The 22054-nt window shown below is 32.9% G+C and overlaps 1 protein-coding gene across 2 annotated transcripts in view; it reads left to right on the forward strand.

Annotated features, from left to right (window-relative positions):
- Positions 1 to 21743, forward strand: part of LOC139491108 (DNA polymerase theta-like) — a 44637-nt gene extending 22894 nt beyond the window's left edge. For both annotated transcript variants that reach the window (XM_071278477.1, XM_071278478.1), the window contains exons 16-27: positions 293 to 3063; positions 4113 to 4247; positions 5932 to 6231; positions 6580 to 6792; positions 7119 to 7246; positions 8151 to 8517; positions 9199 to 9369; positions 11842 to 12026; positions 13361 to 13472; positions 18268 to 18392; positions 19234 to 19369; positions 21303 to 21743. In XM_071278477.1, the coding sequence (XP_071134578.1) occupies positions 293 to 3063; positions 4113 to 4247; positions 5932 to 6231; positions 6580 to 6792; positions 7119 to 7246; positions 8151 to 8517; positions 9199 to 9369; positions 11842 to 12026; positions 13361 to 13472; positions 18268 to 18392; positions 19234 to 19369; positions 21303 to 21535 (4876 nt within the window). In that variant the 3' untranslated portion in view covers positions 21536 to 21743. The remainder of the gene's footprint in view (positions 1 to 292; positions 3064 to 4112; positions 4248 to 5931; positions 6232 to 6579; positions 6793 to 7118; positions 7247 to 8150; positions 8518 to 9198; positions 9370 to 11841; positions 12027 to 13360; positions 13473 to 18267; positions 18393 to 19233; positions 19370 to 21302) is intronic.
- The last annotated feature ends 311 nt before the right edge of the window (positions 21744 to 22054 follow it).

Below are 22054 nucleotides of genomic sequence, written 5' to 3' on the forward strand. Positions count from 1 at the left end.
AGCACACAAATACAGTAGAGCAACTAATTTTCACAAGTGATTCATTGACGCAAATTTGTCAAATAGAAAAAATAATTTAAAAAAAACAATCATTTTGTCAATGTGTCAATCCTTGTACGAATACTTCAACAAAATGAGAAAAACACCACTGGAAGTAGAAATCACTGAAAACTACTGGAAGGAGAAATCACTGAGAGTCAGCTAAAAATGGGGGAAAAAGTATCAATAAAATAATTTTGTAAACAGTTTATAGGGGTTAATCAATATTCCAAGTTTTATCTGTATTTTTCAGTAAGAAACAGCATGAGAATGAAACTGAATATGAAGCAGCACAAAGACAGAGTAGTAGATGTATATGGCTGACTGGGCGTAAAGGTGTGACGGAACTTGAGGCAGCCGAGGCAATCATAAGCGAGGCAAAGTCACTCATACAAGAGGAACTTGGTGGTCTTGGAATTCAATGGAAAAATGATCAGGATTCTGTCAACAAAACTCAAGGTCAAAATGAAAGGTCAAGTGTATTGGTGTCTCCAAACATTTCAAATTCACGAAACAGTTCAACACAGAAAAGGACATCCACTAATAGCTTTCATAGAAAAAAAACAAGTAAAGGAAGAAGGTGTTCTTCTACAGGATTGAAAAGACAAAGTTTAAAATCGGCAAATTCAAGTATAGCAAACGATGAGCTACATGGTCAGGCTGTTGTAAAACCACCGGTCTTAGAGAAGCAGGATACTAGAAGTAAGATAAACTCAAATTTAAATGAAACAGAGGAAAAGGTAATGATGAAAAAACCTGACACAGATGTAAACAATACAAACAATGGTGAGGCAAGTAAGACTGAAAGCTGTCGTCCATGTCAAATTGTACCAAAAACTGTTGACGTTGAAATTGAAAATGTGAGCAGAAATGTTGTAACGATACAAGCTGATGTACATCATGAAGTTGGTAAGGGTGAAGAAAAAATGCAAGTTGACCTTGACTGTAATTTGACTAATGACCTTGAAGATTTTTCACAAATAAGTTTTACAATTGGTAAACATTGTACAGATATTGAAAACATTGACAATAATATAAATGATCAAAACATTCTTCAGACTGAGAGATTTGAAAACCCTCCAAATGATATAACTGAAAAGAGAAATGGTCAACCAGTAGTAGAAAATATCAAATTAAACATTGAAAGGGAAAAGCATGGTGAGTTCTTTGGTGGACCTTTAGATAGTGTGAGTGATAAAAGAAAAATTGATGAGGTACAAGAAAGTGAAGATTTGTTCATTGGTTTAACCCAGGAATTTGAAGTGTCATGTCAGCCATTTGACCAACAGCAGCAGACCAATGAAAATACACTAGATAAACATTCAAGTAACTCAGACTTAAAACATTTATGTAATCTAGACAGAAAAAGTACCAGTAATCAGAAAATACATGTAAATAATGAAAATGGAAACTTTATAGAGTTGGAAAGAGATGGAAATGCTGACAATGGTCATGATGAATTTGAAGATAGTTTCTGTGTAGACACACAAGTTGCTATGGAACTTTCCCATCATGAAAACAATTCTAAAAGTCTTTTAGGGTACACTGAGGACAAAAAGGAAGGTAACATCATCAGAAATGGGAACAATACTAAAGCTAAGAGTTTCGATGAAAGGGGATTGCAAAGAAATTGTAATAATGAACTAAAATTAAGCGATGGTCAAACAGTTGTGAAAACAAAGGACAAAGTGACACCAACAGTTGATTGTGATATTATTGAAATAAGTCCTGTTACAGAACCACCATGTAAGACTGCTATGTCAGTCCCACGAGCAGCTACCCAAGATGCATCACCAATGATGGCTGACATTAAGAAAGATGATTTGCTTGATAGATCTGAAGTTTTAATTGCTGCTAGTAACTTTGAACGATGTATGTATGTTAATTCAGAGGACATATTTGAAGAATCAGGTCAGATCCCACAAAATGAATCCTACCAAGATTTACACATACCTTTTCAGAGTGGACAGGAAAGAATTTTTGAAGAGAATGAGAAGCAGCTCCCCAATGTTGTCTCTCAGTATCATAATTTGCAAGAGGACTTAGCTGTTGCCATGGAAATGGGAGATACATTTTCATCAACTCTTCTTGGTAATGACAACAATAAAAATCAGCAACAATTGGCAACTCAGAATAATGAACTGAGTGACTCGTTAACATTGTCAATGGTTGAGAAAGTTTTAAATGATGAATCACCTGTACATAAGGTTGGTAGTAAGAACAAGGATGAGAACCGAATTATTAGAAATTCAGAAAAGATTGCAGACGACAGTAAAACTGTCAAAGAAAAGAAAACAAACAGAAAACCAATGAAAAGTAAATTAAGCCCTGGAACTTTAGCATTTCTTGATAGTATGAATTCATTTTCTACGGAAATTTCATTGGAAGGAGATAAAAATCAAAATCAAAATGACAAAAAATTAAAATCTAAAAAAATTAAAACAAGTAAACCTGTAGCAAGCCTTTCAAATTCTAAGAATGATAGAAAATTTTTTAGTAATGGAAATACAAGTGTAGAAAATGACCTGTTGCCTCCAACACCACCAGAGAATAATGCATCGTGCATGTCACCTCATTTGACCTCTAAAAGAATGACCCCAAATAAGTTAAAATTGACACCTAGGAAAGGAAAAATAGGAAATATGTCTGCAAGATCAGTTCTGCAGGAGGAAAATACAACAGCATCAAAGAAAGCAAAAACAGCTGATGTGGCATCAGATTTTGAGAGAATAAAACATCAGATTTCTCAAGTGGATGATGAAGATGATATGTCAGATTCTGAAAAAGATGTTGATTACACGGAAAGAACATTTGACTTTGAACCAGATCTTTCAGGAATTACATCTACACAAACTGCACTTACTGTAATAGATGTATGTGCAGATACAAGACTGTTTGATACTTTTAGGAAGGAGTGGTCAACAAAGATGAAGTATTCTGTGTCTCTTGCCTGTGAGAGAAAGAAACCTGATCTTCCAAAAGGTGGAGGTATAGGTGGGAAGTTCATCAGAGGAAAAGAGAAAGGTGATAATTATTTCTTTACTAATTCTATCATTTTGAAACTCTCCATGATTTTTTTTATCATATATTTGTGACATTATAATCGAATATTTGACTTTGTTGTGATCAATTTAATCTAGACTTACCAACAATGATGTCAAAATGTGAGACCGAACATTAATCATGCACATATTTGTTTACCTGAACTTCTTTAGTATAATTCTCTTAAGCTTTTTAAAAAAAAATATTTCTTAGGCTTTTAAAAAAGAACAAAAATAATGGGCATATCAAAATGACACTAAGTTTTAACATTTGTTATAAATAATGTTGATTAGCAGCAGATAGAGCCCAATTGCATCTTCTAAAAATACTTTGCATTCATCAATTCAGAAAAGGGTAAGTGCAGGCTCATTTTCAAAGTGCATGATACGTAAACCATACATTATGGATACTAGCCACCATTAAAGACATATTTGTGTGTTTTCTTGTTATGTTTAAGTGCTCTACTAGTATTTGACATTTACTAAAATTTCTTTTATTGATCATTAATGTTGATTAGAATATAGGATTTCCATATGGAATATTGATAATAAAAAATAAATGGATAGTATATTTGATATGAGATGTTTCTTCCTACTTACCCAATTTGACTTCTGCATTTATGCCGGGAAACTATTACTTTGAGTTTTTCTGTATTTTAAAAGTGGTCTTTGTTTCTGTAGTTGTAACGATCAGATTGTACATTTAGTATATTTAGTCGGATTGAAATGATTTTAGCATACACTATTTTTAATCGTTTTTTAATTGAGTTTTTCTGTATTTTAAAAGTGGTCTTTGTTTCTGTAGTTGTAACGATCAGATTGTACATTTAGTATATTTAGTCGGATTGAAATGATTTTAGCATACACTATTTTTAATCGTTTTTTAATTGAGTTTTTCTGTATTTTAAAAGTGGTCTTTGTTTCTGTAGTTGTAACGATCAGATTGTACATTTAGTATATTTAGTCGGATTGAAATGATTTTAACATACACTATTTTTAATCGTTTTTTACATATGATATATTATATTCCAGTCCAGTACGTTGAAAAGATTGATAAGAATGAAGGATTTGCAGTTGATGGAACAGATCTGATCATTGTCGGTCTGGCCGTTTGTTGGGGGAACAGAGACTCTTACTACATCTCATTTAAAGATGAAGATACAGAAAGTAAAAAATTATGGTGTTATTAAATGATTCATATATTTTGCATTTTACCTTGTCTGTCAATGTTTAAGAAATATCTTGCAATAATTACATTAGAGGTAGGTTTCATTATAATACGTTATTCTGATTAGCAACACTGCAATCTTGCGTTATTCCTATAACAACTTCATTACACAATAAAATTTATCATTCATGATGACACGAGGTCCCATAATAAAGTCCACAGGTAAATTAAATAAAAATGGATAAAATGGATAAAAATCGTGTTTTCATGATCCTAGTAAAAAATGTAATTTTAAGTATTGAATGCTTCTTTTTGTAACTTCATAAGGTTGTAAAAGCGTTGACCGTGCACACAAATAGAATGAAGCGCTTCCGCTTCATACAAAATGTTCTTTGGTCAACGAACTTACTTACTTAAATTGATACTTCTAGTAACCATAAAAATCAACCAATTTTTCTTTTAGAAAGAAGCAATCAACACAATCTATATATCAACAATAGATGTTTTTCTCATCTCACTTTGGACTGATTGTAATTACCAACTTTTCTCGAGGCTCGAGGGTACAATATTTCAGAAAAATTAAAAAAATTTCATTACAAATTTTATTTATTACTTCATTAGTTGTTACTTATGGTACAAAAAATCAATTCATTTTGGTGCCAGATAACTTTTAAAATGTATATATCATTGAAAAAGCTCCAAATTATCTCCCTTTGGTGCAAAAATGAAATTTTTCAAGGGCATTAAAATTAAAATATATATTTTTTTACTCATCGGTGACCTATATTTTTTTATTATTTTTTTCAAATAAGCTGTACTGGAACTAAACTATTATAAAATTTGAGTGATTTCTGTAATTTATATCTTTTTTTGATTTCGATATTACCTCTGTTTCTTCTATTAGTTCTACAGAAAAAAAGTATGCTTCTTTTGAAGGCAGATTGTGAGCTTAAATGAAAGGTGACCCCATTTTTATGCCCCATTTATGGGCATTATGTTTTCTGGTCAGTGCGTCCGTTTGTTAGTGCATCCGTTCGTCCATCTCTCTTCAGGTTAAAGTTTTTGGTTGAGGTATTTTTTGATGAAGTTTATGTCCAATCAACTTAAAACTTGGTTGTCCCTTACGATATGATCTTTCTAATTTTACTAACAAATTAGAGATTTCCCCCTATTTTCACGGTCCATTGAACATAGAAAATGGTAGTGCGGATGGGGCAACCGTGTACTAGGGACACATTCTTGTTTTATTCTATATTGCTATTAAGTATATGATAAAAGTTCATTTATAGAAAAATATAGCGAAATCCTATATTAAATAAAAAAAATGATTTATACCCGCCAGCCCCCTTAAGAAGTGTTGTTAATAAACAGCTGTGTAAAAAATAACCATCATGTAAACTGGAGACAAAAAGTTTGAGATATCAATTAATAAATCATTTTAATAACAACAAAACCAAGTGGGCCTCAACAAAAAGGATAATAGTGTCTTACAGTCAGCTCTATTGCATAATGAACTCAATGTTAATTTTAGATAGTTTAGAAATCCTTCGTAAAAAGAATCTTTTCGTCTATGCTTATTAATAAATATTTTAAGTTTTTCAAAATGTCTATTTTAATTTTAATGAAAAACATACAGTGCAATACCATTATTCACTATTTGTTTTTTTTCTAATCCATTTTCAGAATGTCAAGATGATTCTTTAGCTCCTGCTCCTTCAGATGAATCAATTACAACAGAGGTCAAATTAAAGGTCATTCAGTCTGTTATGGAGAAAGCAATGTATAGAGGCAAGGCTAAATCTTTAATGATGTTTGACAGTAAATCTCAGTACACAACATTAGTTAGAGGGTGTGGTTTAATCCCAGCTGGGAAAATCCAGGATCCAAAAATAGCCTATTGGTTGTTAGACCCAGGAGCCAAGGAGAAGAACTTACATGGAATGGTACACAATTATCTACCAACAGAAGGAGGACTATTAGAAGGTATTTTTATTCTTTGATAATATACATTGACATTCCAGCATTTCAGTGAGATACATACACAGGAACTTCAATTAGTTGATTCAGAACTTTTAAATTGTCAAAATGTTGCTCAATCACCACGTGGCAATTGTTTATTTACAATTTCTTCATTTACATGTGGTCAACTTAAAGGCATGTTTTGATTTGATGCAGCCAGTTACACATGCAACCAATTAAAATCATTCCTTCTTAATTCAGCAATTCTAGCTTAATCTGCCAAGGGTGGAGAGGAGGGGCAGGATCATAAACCTCAGCTAGCAATGATTTAAATACCAACAACTGTACATTTAGACTTCTTTCTATTTTCAGGGATTGGTGGTGGGATAGGCTATGGTAGTATTGGACTGACTCCTGAGAATCCAGGATCTGGGAGGTTTAGAGCCACAACAGAATCGGTCCTTACGCTACACGTAATGGATTATTTTGTCAATGTTCTACAGAAGGAGGAATTACTGACCACGTTTTTGGATGTAGAGATGCCGTCCATTGTTACACTGGCTAGAATGGAATTGAATGGTTTTGGTAAGTGTCATTAGTGTAAGGATATGCAAGAGTGAATTATTGATTTTAAGGTAAAGTGCAGGGATTGCTTTCTCATTTTTTGCTACTGTGGCCTGCTTACCTACTTGTTTACCTATACATGTACTGTAACTCCCTCCTTTGTCAGGAGAACCAACAATCTTATGACTTTGACTGGATGTTAGTATTAAAGAAATCACTGATAAAAAAGCTAGATCAATATATTTGAGAAGTGTTGGTCCATATTTAAGACTACTATAGCAGAAATACTGAAGGAATTAGATAAATACTGTTTCTCCTTATATTTAAAAAAGTTTGGTGTTTTTCAGGGTACAGTGAAAATGAGTGTGAAAGTCAGATGAACATTATGTTAGCTAGATTATCATCATTAGAAGACCAGGCATATCAACTTGCTGGACATCCATTCTCATTAACTGCTACTGATGATATAGCTCAGGTAACATATACAATTATACAATTTAAAATTGACCTGAAAAAATGTAGGTTATAAGAATAAGAAGATCAAATAATAATGAATCTGATGGAGTTATCTCCCATGCTTGATTTTATGTTAAATTCTGTTTTTTGCCAGTTTCTATACATTTGTACACTTTCATGGCAGTCATTTTTATGCCCCACCTACGATAGTAGAGGGGCATTATGTTTTCTGGTCTGTGCGTCCATTCGTTCGTTCGTTCGTTCGTTCGTTCGTCCGTCCGTTCGTTCGTTCGTCCGCCTGTCCCGCTTCAGGTTAAAGTTTTTGGTCAAGGTAGTTTTTGATGAAGTTGAAGTTCAATCGACTTCAAACTTGGTACACATGTTCCCTATGATATGATCTTTCTCATTTTAAAGCCAAATTAGAGATTTTACCCCAATTTCACGGTCCACTGAACATAGAAAATGATAGTGTGAGTGGGGCATTCGTGTACTGAGGACACATTCTTGTTATTATTTGCTGAAACATGCAGCCATTATAAACCAGTGATATTCTGTCATTTAATGACAAACTTTGTCTCTTACTAATGACTTAGAGTGTCAGGACATTCATGACACAAAGTCAGTACATGCACAAAATGTGCTTTTATTGCTGTTTTCGTTCAGGAATTCTCAAAGTCCCAGTGAGGCCTTCAACAAGGACAAACAAACTCTCGCTTCAGTGCAAGTTTAAGATAGCCCATAGCACCAATTGAGTAAATTCTTTGCAAAATAATTCAGGTAGACTTTGTAAAATGTTACATCACCAAATTTAGCCAGGTAAAAAATATTTATGCATTGGACAATATTATCATTGATATGTTCTATTGGAATACTTTATTATGCTAGTTAATAAAATATGTTTATAAATCCAGTCTTTATTTTAGGTTTTGTTTATAGAATTGCAACTGCCACCTGATGGTGACCCATCAAATGTAGGTCAATTACGTGGAAACAAAAGAGCAGTAGGTCAAAGGAAAGGTCGTGGTAGAGGTACACTTAGTACTTCAAAGGAAGTTCTAGAAAAGTTAAAGCCCCTTCATCCACTGCCCAGTGTCATTCTGGAATGGAGAAGAATAAGCAGTGCTTTGACAAAGGTTGTTTTTCAGTTACAGAAGGTTAAAGTTCACAACACACGAGCAGATATGTATCGTATATTTTGTGAGACTCAATTTCACACAGCTACAGGCCGAGTCAGTATGACAGAACCTAATTTACAGAACATTCCCAAAGATTTTGAAATTAATTTACCAGGTAAGATTAAATAACATTAACATCCTTTTAAATTTTTATTGTCTTGCTTTTCTAGACTCCGAAGGGGGATTAATAGTTTAACTTATAGTATCTATACTTCTAAAGAAAGAAACCGATTTCATAGAGCTGTATCTCCTCTGAAATGATACATAGTCAGAAATCTTTGTAATATGACGTATAAATGTATTGTTTTGTACTTCCTAAATTTGTCTTTAAAACAATCTTTTTCCACAGTTTTGAGAAAATAAACTTTCGTAGACCTTTATCCATCCAAGTGTTATACGCTTTTGCGCTTGCTCAGTTGATGTACTGCCCACAAAATTTAAATCTTTGTTTCATCACTTAGCCAATTGTATCACAATGTGCGGGCAACTTCCAGTAATACCTTACAAAATTATCAGAAAAATCAACAAAAAAGTCCACACCAAACTCCTCGGGAAAAAAAACCCCAACACATGATCCAGAAAAGAATAGCTTTAAATATACACAATATGCAATTGGTTCCTTTTGTTAGAAATAAATTATGTTATGATGTGTAAAAAGAACCGATTAGATTTAATGAATTTTTTCCTGACCTTTTTAAGTTTTTTAAATAAATCATTTTTAGTTGAAGTGATTATTCATGGTATCACATACTTTACCGAACTAATTATTCAGTGATAATCATAATTTATCTTGTAGATGTTATAGGAGAGAGTCCTACACCAGAAAAGGGACCCCCTACAGGGAGAAAAATAAAAGGAAAACTAAATCAGATGAAGAGTGCTTCAAAATCAACAGCAAGAGTTGAAAATGTAAACAGAAGTAGTTCATATTCTGTCAGCATGAGACATGCTTTTGTCCCATTTAAAGGTACTTAAAATTATTATAATAAATTGAATAAACAGACAGAGAAAACAAGAAATATGAAAGATGTATCTTTTATGTTTTGCAGTAAAAAACAAGAATGTGTCCATAGTACACAGATGCCCCATCCACAATATCATATTCTATGTTCAATGGACTGTAAATAAGGGGGAACAATCTCTATTTGGCATTAAAATTAGAAAGATCATATCATAAGGAACATGTGTACTAAGTTTCAAGTTGATTGGACTTCAACTTCATCAAAAACTACCTTGACCAAAAACTTTAACCTGAAGCGGGACGAACTTACGAACGAACGAACAGACGAACGGACCCACAGACCAGAAAACATAATGCCCATAAATGGGGCATAAAAATGCAGGTCATTAAAAGCTGTTATTAAACGAACTGAGAATCCTTGGCTTCTTATGAATTTGCACATCATATAACATTGTTCTATTAGAAGTACAAATTCTGAAAAGAACCTAATAAGAAAGATTATAAATAGTCATTGACAATGACAACACTAGAGTCTTGCATAGGTGTGTTCAACCTATGCCAACATTTGATAGATATATATTCAACATATGACTACAAACAAAATACAATAGGTGTTGTCATAATTTTTGTCGAGCCTACAACTTTTGTTGCAGAAAGCTCGACATAGGGATAGTGATCCGGCGGCGGCGGCTACGGCGGCGGCGGCGGCGGCGGTGTAAGCTAACTTCTTAAAAGCTTTATATTTTAGAAAGTGGAAGACCTGGATGCTTCACACTTTGTATATAGATGTCTCATGTTACGAAGTTTCCGTCAGTCACATGTCTAATGTCCTTGACCTCATTTTCATGGTTCAGTGACCATTTAAAAAAAAAGTTCAGATTTTTTGTAATGTTGAATTCTCTCTTATTATAAGTAATAGGATAACTATATTTGATATGTGCGTACCTTGAAAGGTCCTCATGTCTGTCAGACAGTTTTCACTTGACCTCGACCTCATTTCATGGATCAGTAAACAAGGTTAAGTTTTGGTGGTCAAGTCCATATCTTAGATACTACAAGCAATAAGGCTAGTATATTCGGTGTATGGAAGGACTGTAAGGTGTACATGTCCAACTGGCAGGTGTCATCTGACCTTGACCTCATTTTCATGGTTCAGTGGTTAGAGTTAAATTTTTGTGTTTTGGTCTGTTTTTCTCATACTATATGCAATAGGTCTACTATATTTGTTGTATGGAATGATTGTAAGGTGTACCTATCTAGCGGGCAGATGTCGTGTGACCTTGACCTCATTTTCATGGTTCAGTGGTCAAAGTTAAGTTTTTGAGTTTTGGTCTTTTTCTCTAATACTATATGCCATAGGTCATCTATATTTGGTGTATGGAAATATTTTATGATCTTTATGTCAGTCCCGCAGGTTTTATTTGACCGTGACCTCATTTTCACGGTTCATTGCACAGTGTTAAGTTTTTGTGTTTTGGTCTATTTTTCTTAAACTATAAGTAATAGGTCAACTATATATGTTGTATAGAAGCATTGTTAGCTGTACATGTCTGCCTGGCATGGTTCATCTGACCTTGACCTCATTTTCAAGGTTCATTGGTCTTTGTTTAGTTATCTTGGTTAATGTTAAGTTTATGAGACAGTTGTAATAAAACTAAGCTTTATACTTAGGACTATCAACATAATATCAATGATTAGTATAGAAGGCGAGACATTTCAGCGTGTGCACTCTTGTTTTTTAATATATAGTAAAATTTACTCTTTAAAAATTAAAAACAAAAATGAAATATTAGCAAAATTGTGTTGTTGTAAAAATGAATGAAATAAAAAGACAAAATTTATAGAATAGAACACTTGATATATGCAAAATGTGTTGAAGTAAATACTAAATTATTAATAAACAAAAATACACAAACTTGAACATATAATACTTACATAAGTGTTATATATCCCCAAAATAATACACCTGCTCTACATTTTGATAAGGTGAGCTGGGAATAGTTTACTATGGACATATATTTTGTTTATTCTAGAAATAACCTAATATTGAAGTTTTTAAGTTCTTTTTTATATTAAAATTTTTACACCTCCCAATATTTTAAGTGTGAAAAAAAACACAGAGAAAATAAATTTCTACCTACATGCTATCCTATCATACTATTCCTAAGAAGAAACAATTACTGTGGATTCACTATTATTCATGGGATAACAATTTTTCATGGATTCAATATTATTCATGGAATAACAATTTTTCATGGATTTCAGGGATACCAGTGAACCACGAATTTAAATGTTCAACAAATTTCAAATTTTCTTTAAGATTGTATGCAGACTTTGGTAAACCACAAAGTCAAATATCCTTGAAAATGCAAGTTTTCCCCCAATCAATGAAAATTGCTACCCACGAAAATAAATGAATATACAGTAACACACAAACCTTTGTGTTAAGCCTAAATTATTTTTGTTCTTTGTTAACAGGTGGTATTTTGGTAGCAGCTGATTATTCTCAGTTAGAATTGAGGATGATAGCACACTTGTCTAAAGACCAGAAGTTGATCAGGATATTAAATGAAGATGGGGATGTGTTCAAACTTATAACAGCTCAATGGAAAGGGATTTCTCCGGAGGAGGTTACAGCTGTAGAAAGACAACAGGCTAAACAGGTAACTTTTGAAATATAAGTGCATGGAAATTAGAACTGATTCAGATTAAGATCTATTTTGGAAATCTTTCTGATAGATATCTGCATTTCTTTCAAGTTTGTCTTGACTTTTTCTTGCTTCCTTTTTCAGTAGGTAAATATATCAAGGAGCAAAACTGTAATAATTGTAAAATTGTATTGGTCAAGTCTTCTATATAGTCAAAAGAATTTAAATAACGAAAGAATTTTTATAAATGCCATACTATATTTGAAGCTTAACCTTAAAAACATCAAATACTTTTCCAGAAAATTAAAAATTATAAGACAAAAGTGACAGGCTACTTACTGGTTTCAACTTTAAATGCCACCGTGTCATTATATGTGTGTCCGAAAATTATTTTCTGTTCTCTTATTTTATTTGCCTTAACCAAATGTTATGAAACACAAGGCTTATTACCTCAAAATACAGATCAAGATCCTATTTGGAAGGGGTCACTTTTACCTTTCTCAAGTTACTATTATACCCTTTATTAACTTTTATGCTATCAGGGTGCACCATCTGCATCTGTGTCCAATTGACACATTCTCCATTTATTTTAAAATTCAAATTCAGCCTCTTCAATGTCACTGTTAGCTTACACTAATAAACTAGTGTGTTTTAATTTGTATAAATTGTTTTCATTCTGAAAATACATAAAATTAACCTAGAGATGTAAGCAAACAACAATCAATCAATCAAATGGTAAGGCAATCAATCAATCAAATGGTTAGGAAATCAATCAATCAAATACACAAGTGCAAAACAAACACATGATTCCACACACAAAACTGTTGCATGTGTACACAAAGGATGAATATAGTGTAATCTGCCTAATATCTGATACCTGAGTATTCCAATATCCTGCTTGGAAAACACCTTTTTCTGGTCTAAAAATATGCCTATCCTTGCAGAAAAAACCTGAGTATTCCTACACCTACTAAATTGGACAATTTTTCTGGTCCCCCAGTGTGTCAGATAACACAGGTTACACTGTATCAGTAACCCAGTGTGTCGGATAACACAGGTTACACTGTATCAGTAACCCAGTGTGTCGGATAACACGGGTTACACTGTATCAGTAACCCAGTGTGTCGGATAACACGGGTTACACTGTATCAGTAACCCAGTGTGTCGGATAACACAGATTACACTGTATCAGTAACCCAGTGTGTCGGATAACACAGGTTACACTGTATCAGTAACCCAGTGTGTCAGATAAAACAGGTTACACTGTATCAGTAATTTAAGGCTAGTTTTGAATATCTGCATATTTCAATTGTTTTGTGCTTTTTATGAAGTTTATTGTGCTATTACAGGTGTGTTATGGTATGATTTATGGGATTGGTGCAAAAGCTCTGGGTCAACAGTTAGAAGTGGATGAAAATGATGCTGCTGTATTTATAGAAACATTTAAAGCCAAATACCCAAGTCAGTATTGCCATTTAACCTAAAAATAAAAAAAATGAAAATTTACACATGGACATATATCTATTTTAAGGATGTTTGCTACTTTTGTTTTTGTCGAGCCTGCCACTTTTGTCGCAGAAAGCTCGACATAGGGAAAGTGATCCGGCGGCGGCTACAGCGGCGGTGGTGGTGTTACCTAACTTCTTTAAAGCTTTATATTTTAGAAGATGGAAGACCTGGATGCTTCATGCTTTGTATATGGATGCCTCATGTTACGAAGTTTCTGTCAGTCACATGTCCAATGTCCTTGACCTTATTTTCATGGTTCAGTGACTACTTGAAAAAAAAGTTAAGATTTTTTGTAATGTTAAATTCTCTCTCGTTATAAGTAATAAGATAACTATATTTGATATGTGCGTACCTTGCAAGGTCCTCATGCCGGTCAGACAGTTTTCACTTGACCTCGACCTCATTTCATGGATCAGTGAACAAGGTTAAGTTTTGGTGGTCAAGTCCATATCTCAGATACTATAAGCAATAGGTTTACCATAATTGGTGTATGGAAGGACTGTAAGGTGTACATGTCAAACTGGCAGGTGTCATCTGACCTTGACCTCATGTTCATGGTTCAGTGGTTATAGTTAAGTTTTTGTGTTTTGGTATGTTTTTCTTATACTGTATGCAATAGGTCTACTATATTTGGTGTATAGAATGATTGTAAGGTGTACATGTCTAGCTGGCAGTTGTCATCTGACCTTGACCTCCTTTTCATGGTTCAGTGGTTAAAGTTAAATTTTTGAGTTGTGGTCTTTTTTTCTAATACTATACGCAATAGGTCAACTTTATTTGTGTATGGACATATTTTATGATCTATATGTCAGTCGTGGAAGTTTTATTTGACCTTCACCTCATTTTCATGGTTCAGTGGTTATAATTAATTTTCGTGTTTTGGTCTGTTTTTCTTAAACTATAAGCAATAGTTATAGGTCCACTTTATTTGTTGTATGGAAGAATTGTTAGCTGTACATGCCTGCCTGGCATGGTTCATCTGACCTTGACCTCATTTTCATGGTTCAAAGGTCAATGTATAGTCTAGTTTTATCCATCAAGTGCCAATAAAATTTGCCAGCTGAAGTCATTTTTTGTTTTCATAGTTTTTATTAGATCTAGTTTAAAAAGACATTTTTGAATTTTTATGAAATCTCATCAACCTTTAATAAATTTGAAAAGAAAAGTTGCCAATGTTAAATGTATTACAAAAAATAGAAACAAATGATTTATGCTATATTTTCAACTGATTATATCTGAAAAACATGAACACAGACCTTTTATTTTTTTCTGCCTTTTAATTTTCCATATGTTATATATACTACCAGTTTATAACAATCTTTTAAAAAGCTTGAAATTTTGAACCAGGAGAAACCACCCTAAAGGTAATTTCACACATAGAGAAGACTTCAGTAAGGATATTTATTATTTACCCTTAACCTTTATTCATTTCAAGTTTTATATACATAGGTTTTGCCAGATCTCTTTGATATTTGGCATTTACATAAATTCACTTTCCAAAACCTTTTAACAATATTCCCTTTTGTTAGAAGGGGAAAGTTAAATGTAAAGTATTTCATGAAAGATCTGAAAATTTGTAGTTGATTTTGTTTGAAAATGGATGCATTTCACACCTTATATATATGGTAGATAATATAAGATTATTTGTTTTCACTGTACTAATTTTTGTCGTGGTTGCATACAATTTAGTGCAAATCCTAATGATAGTTTGGTAATTGATAAGCAGTTGATGTATGGGTAGGTGTAGTAAAAGTAGGGTTCCTGTATCTATTTAAATTTTCTTTCTCAGAATTCAACCCTTAGCCATCATGAAACTTTCTAGAATACAAATAAAATAGATGTGCATTAGGTAAATAAGATTCAAGATTCAATAGTTTATTAAAGTCTCACCACATACATACAAGTATAAACACAATATAATATCAAGTACACAATATAAAAATTTAGAATGCATGTGCCATTCTTAAAAGAACTATGAGAGACTGTTATATACAATTATAAAACAACAGAATTAAAACATAGTTTTGTTATTTACACCAAACATAAAAGTGCAATATCACCATGCACATTCAAGGATAAAACCTGATACATGCACAAAATAAAAATAACAATGATTTTTAACAGTATAAGATACTATTTCTTTACAATAAAATATTATGGCAGGTTTTGGCAACAGAACTACAAACATTTTCATTTCTGAACAAAAATATAAATTTTTCATCATCTGACAAAGTTAAAAACATATTATCATGTTGAATTATATCAATAAATAAAGACTGCCTTAAATCTTCATATAAGGCCAATTAAAATTAATTGATAGATTTTCATCCCCGCCCGCCCCTCTGAAATCTTCCCGCCCCGATTTTTTTTATTTTTGAAAAAATTACGATTTCCGGATTTTTTTCGTTTCCGTTACCGGTAACCTTCATTAATTTCGTTTCAATCAAAATTTCCTGTTTCAAATTTCGGTTTTCGTATTTCTTAGAGTATTCTTACTAAATTATTAAGTCGATATATTCTGCTGATCTATGATGACAACATCATTTACCGAGAATAGAGATTGATTACGAGAAAGGCATGAAATATTAGGGTTACGAGTAATATGCTGTGTCCAAGAATGCAAATCGCCGTATGTCACAAATGTTTGTGATTAGAACACATTGTCCTTGGATTATTTTATTTATACAATAACTTTGTGTCAAGAAATTTGGACTGTGAATGAAACCCAAAAGCGTAAGAATCGTGGAATACATTGGTACAAAAATCATGACTGAAATAAAGGAATTGACACAAACATAAACTTGTTAGATTGGTGACCGTATATTGAGTTCAGAAAGTCGACAAACATACGCATTTTTAATTTATTAATTTATAGCAAGCCCTTAGATTTAGATTTAGTCATGCCTTTCGATTTTTGTAGACAAACAGCAAACATCCTCTGTCCCAATACCCACAATAGTCATTAAACAACTTTATGTTCTACATTGTAATTATATTCGCATCTTGCATATTTAAAAGGACCAATCTTATTTTTTCAACACTGTGAGTTTTCATTTTATTCTGTACTTATAATACTTGTGTTGCATACCAATGCATTTGCTTCATTTTATTAGGACAACAAACGATTGCTTAGAAAGCAAAATAAAGTTGGTGTGGGTAGTCCAACTGAAGAGAGCATTTCTCCATGTTTCTGCTGTTTACTATACAATAGGTTTCTAAAGCGGCAATTACATTTAGAACAGTGGTGGCCAATCAGAGATATGTGTTTAATGTATTTTAATGTTGGATGTGTACGGATTGATAGTTTAGTCTTAGATGCATGATTTTTTTTATTAGTTGTTGATGGCTTTGAACTAGCTGTCAGATAACTGCGAGTACTCTCAGATCTGTTCCTAGTGTCTTTTTGTTATCAGGATCATAAATAAGGCCGTTAGTTTTCTCTTTTGAATTGTTTTACATTGTCATATCGGGGTCTTTTAAAGCTGACTATGCGGTATGGGCTTTGCTCATTGTTGAAGGCTGTACAGTGACCTATAGTTGTTAATGTCAGTGTCATTTTGGTCTTTTGTGGACAGTTGTCTCATTGGCAATCATACCTCATCTTCTTTTTTATATTAAGCATTTGAAAAATCATACACAATACCTTATGCATGTATTTACATGATATAAGCTTATTATTACACTTGCATATATGAATAACACGTGACAAGAAGGTTTCATATGAAATAAAATTTAAAAAATAAAATCCTCCCACCCGCCCCATTTTTTTCAAAAATTTGGATGAAAATCTACTAATTAATTTTAGTTGGCCTAATGGACATGTTAATAGTACATGTTTTTCATCTTCTATATCATCACAATTGAAACATAAACTTTTATGTAAATCTAATCTTTCGTAACGACCAGTTTCAATTTTTAAAGGTGATACTCCACATCTAAATTTTGCCTATGCACTGCCATATCGAATAAGTATATTTTGCAACAAATGTTGTTCAGTAGAGTATGAAAATTTAAACAATTTATAAGTTCTCAACTTATTACCTTGACCATAAGATTCAAGCCTTGTACTCCATTCAGTTTTATAATTTATCAAAAATATTAACTTCTAACTGATGAATTATATTTGCCCAGTGTCTTAAAATGTTAGACCACTGTTTAGCATATGGAGGCTTCCAACCCATGTCACCCGAAACAGCATCATTGGGGGTATACTTTCCAACTCCCATATAAAATCTCATGGCTTGGTTCTGAACTGCTGAGATGCAGGAGAACTCACTTGTACCCCAAATAGCTGAGCCGTAATGGATGACTGACCAAACTAATGTGTCAAACAATTTGGTGAAAATATTGTGTTGAAAGCCACCATGTGCTTTACATTTTACTATAAGAAGGCCTAATGCCCGAATTGCTGACTTTGCAACTGCCTTTGCCATAACTTTATAATCTAAAAATTCATTTAATACTAAACCTAAATATTGATAGCTAGAAATATAATCAATGACTACACCATTTATATTAAAAACAAAATCTGATCTTATCACAGAGGGATTTCTAAAATGCATGATTTTTGATTTATTTAAATTAACTTTTAAAATTTTCAGATCTTTCATGAAATACTTTACATTTAACTTTCCCCTTCTAACAAAAGGGAATATTGTTAAAAGGTTTGGAAAGTGAATTTATGTTAATGCCAAATATAAAAAAATACTCCAATATTTCAACGACAACATACTGTTCTATTTTACAGGCATGAGGAAATATTTGAGAACAACAGTAGAATTCTGTAGAGATAAAGGCTATGTACAAACCATGACTGGCAGAAGACGATATTTACCATCCATTACTTCTACTCAACCATATTCCAGAGCTCATGTAATTATCTCTTATATAAACAGATTCATTTATTTTCATGGATACCAATTTTTGTGGTTTGAGGTAAAAATTATATTTTTATTGATATAAGATTCTGAGGCCTGCATACACACCTATGGAAAATATACTTTGTTGAATATATAAATAAGTAGTTCCCTTACACCCCAAAATTGATGCAAATTAGTGTCTCATGAATAATCATGAATCCACAGTATATCAATTGTTTCCTTGTGAAGTAACAAGTAAAATAATTAAACCCAATATGTCAGTGTATGTCAGAAGAGTATTGATATTTACATTTTATAGTTATATCACATCAAAATGTTCTTGTCCTTGATGACAGATAACGTTGAACCCCCTAGACAAATATAGGTCAACAAATATTAAACTTAAACATATAAAGTATTTGAAATATAGTTTTTACCATTTTTTATGGACATGTATTTTGCACCTATGAGATAAACTTTAAAAATAGTTATCTCCCTTTAAAGTTATCTTTTGACAGATGAAAACTGGTCTTGTTAGAAAAATTACCATGTTAAAAAAATCATGTTATAATGAATATGCACCTGTAAGGGACATAATGTAGACCAACTTATTTTTGCAGATACTTTTTCAGGTTACCCATTCTAGCAGATGATTTTTTTTTTCCACTGTTTCCTGTAATTATTCTAATGTATTTATATAAAGGAAGATCTGAGTTCGACATATTCCCGACAATTCATATTCGCTTATTTGTTTTACCTGCTAAAGTTATGAAATTGGTTGCTATATAGAGATACAGAGGGAACTTTGGAAAAGTCAAGTCTTTTATAGACAAATATTTGCTTATCTTTTTCAGGCAGAGCGGCAGGCAGTTAATACTACAGTACAAGGATCAGCAGCTGACTTGGTCAAAACAGCCATGAATTGTATAGATGTGAAATTAAAGGAGGTCTTCCCACAATCAGCATATACTCATTCACATAAGTTTATTGGTAAGAAATTGTCATTCACTGTCTGATAGTGACTTTGATATGAAGCCCTAACCCTTTGCTTTTTGGTGTGTTTTTTTTTGCTATGCCCATACTGATTTTATGTGTTTTCTTTTATTGTGGCGGAGTCAAAGACCGAGACATAGGTATGCTGTTTCCGGCGTCGGCGGTGACTGGATCAACAATGTATTAGTTTGTTATAAGGTCTAGTTTATGGTGAACCACAAGTGGTAGGTCAGTCATATTTGGTATGCAGTTGTATAAGCATTGGCACATCTCATTTCCATGGCGATTATTTGAACCTGCCCCCTCAGTCATGGTCCATTGACTTTTAAACTTTTGCTTATATACATGCATTAGTTTGTGATTAGGTCAGTTTATGGGGAACCACAAGTGGTAGGGCAATGATATTTGGTATGCAGTTGTATAAGCATTGGCACATCTCATTTTCATGGAGAATATTTGGCCTTGCCCCTCAGTCACAGTCTAATGACTTTGAAACTTATCTTAGTTTTCACATACTAGTTTGTGATTAGATCTGTTTAACATGAACTGCTAATGATAAGTCAGTGTTATTTGGTATGCAAATTTAATGTCATTTGCAAGTATCGTTTCCATGGAGATTATATAGCCCCACTTCCCTCTTCATGGTTCATTGACTTTGAAACTTTCACATAGTTTAGAAGTTAATGTTTGTATTTAGGTTTGGGAACGACTTATAATAACGTCAGTGGTATTTGGTATGCAGTTGTATTAGTATTGGCACATCTCATTTACATGGAGAATATTTGGCCTTGCCCCTCAGTCACAGTCTAATGACTTTGAAACTTATCTTAGTTTTCACATACTAGTTTGTGATTAGATCTGTTTAACATGAACTGCTAATGATAAGTCAGTGTTATTTGGTATGCAAATTTAATGTCATTTGCAAGTATCGTTTCCATGGAGATTATATAGCCCCACTTCCCTCTTCATGGTTCATTGACTTTGAAACTTTCACATAGTTTAGAAGTTAATGTTTGTATTTAGGTTTGGGAACGACTTATAATAACGTCAGTGGTATTTGGTATGCAGTTGTATTAGTATTGGCACATCTCATTTACATGGAGATTGTTTAGCCATGTAACTCAGGCATGGTTCATTGACTTTGAATATTTGCATAACTTAATTGTGTAAGATGTTAAGTATTGCTATTTTGATTTCAACATTTGCATAATCAAAATTACAAAAAGGCAAGACATAATTCTGTGATAACAGTTTATGTTGTAAATGTTCTAGCAAACAGACAAATTTTTATGCCCCACCTACGATAGCAGAGGGGCATTATGTTTTCTGGTCTGTGGATCCATTCGTCCGTTTGTTCGTCCGTCCGTCCGTTTGTCCATCTGTTTGTTTGTCCCTCTTCAGGTTAAAGTTTTTGGTCAAGGTAGTTTTTGATGAAGTTGAAGTCCAATCAACTTGAAACTTAGTACACATGTTTCCTATGATATGATCTTTCTAATTTTAATGCCAAATTACAGTTTTTACACCAATTTCACGGTCCACTGAATATAGAAAATGATAGTGCGAGTGAGGCATCCGTGTACTTGAGACACATTCTTGTTAAATACACTTTTGAAGTGGTCAGTCTGGAAATCTTCATACTTTAGACAATATAGCTTTGAAATGTAGAAAAATTAGCAGTGAAAATATAAACTATTGTTTTCTCCTACTGTATAGTTAGAAATTTTTGTAATGTTTTCATTACTGCAAAAAATTTTGATGGAATTGGAATCTCAAAATAAAAAAACTCATAACTCATGATAGCATTTTTGTATGTAGCCTTTACAGAAATCATAATGATCAATCTTGCATTTTTGTCCTTTTTCAACAATTTCAACTATACATACATGCAAACATTTCTGAATTTACAGCTACTCATTATTATTTTTTGTAGAAAGACGCAATGTTAGAAGCAGAAGTAAATCCACAACAATGAAATTATCTGCTGGCTACCTTGTCCTACAGCTACATGATGAACTGATTTACGAGGTCTGTCAAGATGATATGATACCTGTGGCACAGATTATACAAAGTGAGATGGAAAATGCCATGAAGCTGTCTGTCCGTCTGCCAGTTAAAGTTAAGGCAGGACCTAGTTGGGGAAAGCTTGAGGAAATAAATTTGTAAACAAGTAGTGGAACAGAAAGTACTGCAATTGTCTCTGTCAAAAGTTATAAGAACAGATCTTTATCAGACATGTCAGGGTTATTCAACTTCCAGTGAGGTCTTAACATTTTTGATAACCAATCACTATCAGGCATGTCAGGGTTATTCAATTTCCCATGAGGTTATAGTATTTTTGGGGACCAATTACTATCAGGCATGTCAGGGTTATTTAATATCCTATAAGGTCATAGTATTTTGGAGGACCAGTCACTATCAGACATGTCAGGGTTAATCAATTTCCCATGAGGTCATAGTATTTTTGAGGACCAATTACTATCAGGCATGTCAGGGTTATTCAATTTCCTATGAGGTCATAGTATTTTGGAGGACCAATCACTATCAGACATGTAAGGGTTATTCAATTCCCATGAGGTCATAGTATATTTGAGGACCAATCATTATCAGACAAATGTCAAAATTACTCAACTATTGATGAGGTCATATAATTCTTGAGGACCTATCACATGCAAAACTCGTTTT

This window comes from Mytilus edulis, chromosome 10, assembly GCF_963676685.1.
Source record: "Mytilus edulis chromosome 10, xbMytEdul2.2, whole genome shotgun sequence".
Classification (NCBI taxonomy): Eukaryota; Metazoa; Mollusca; class Bivalvia; order Mytilida; family Mytilidae; genus Mytilus; species Mytilus edulis.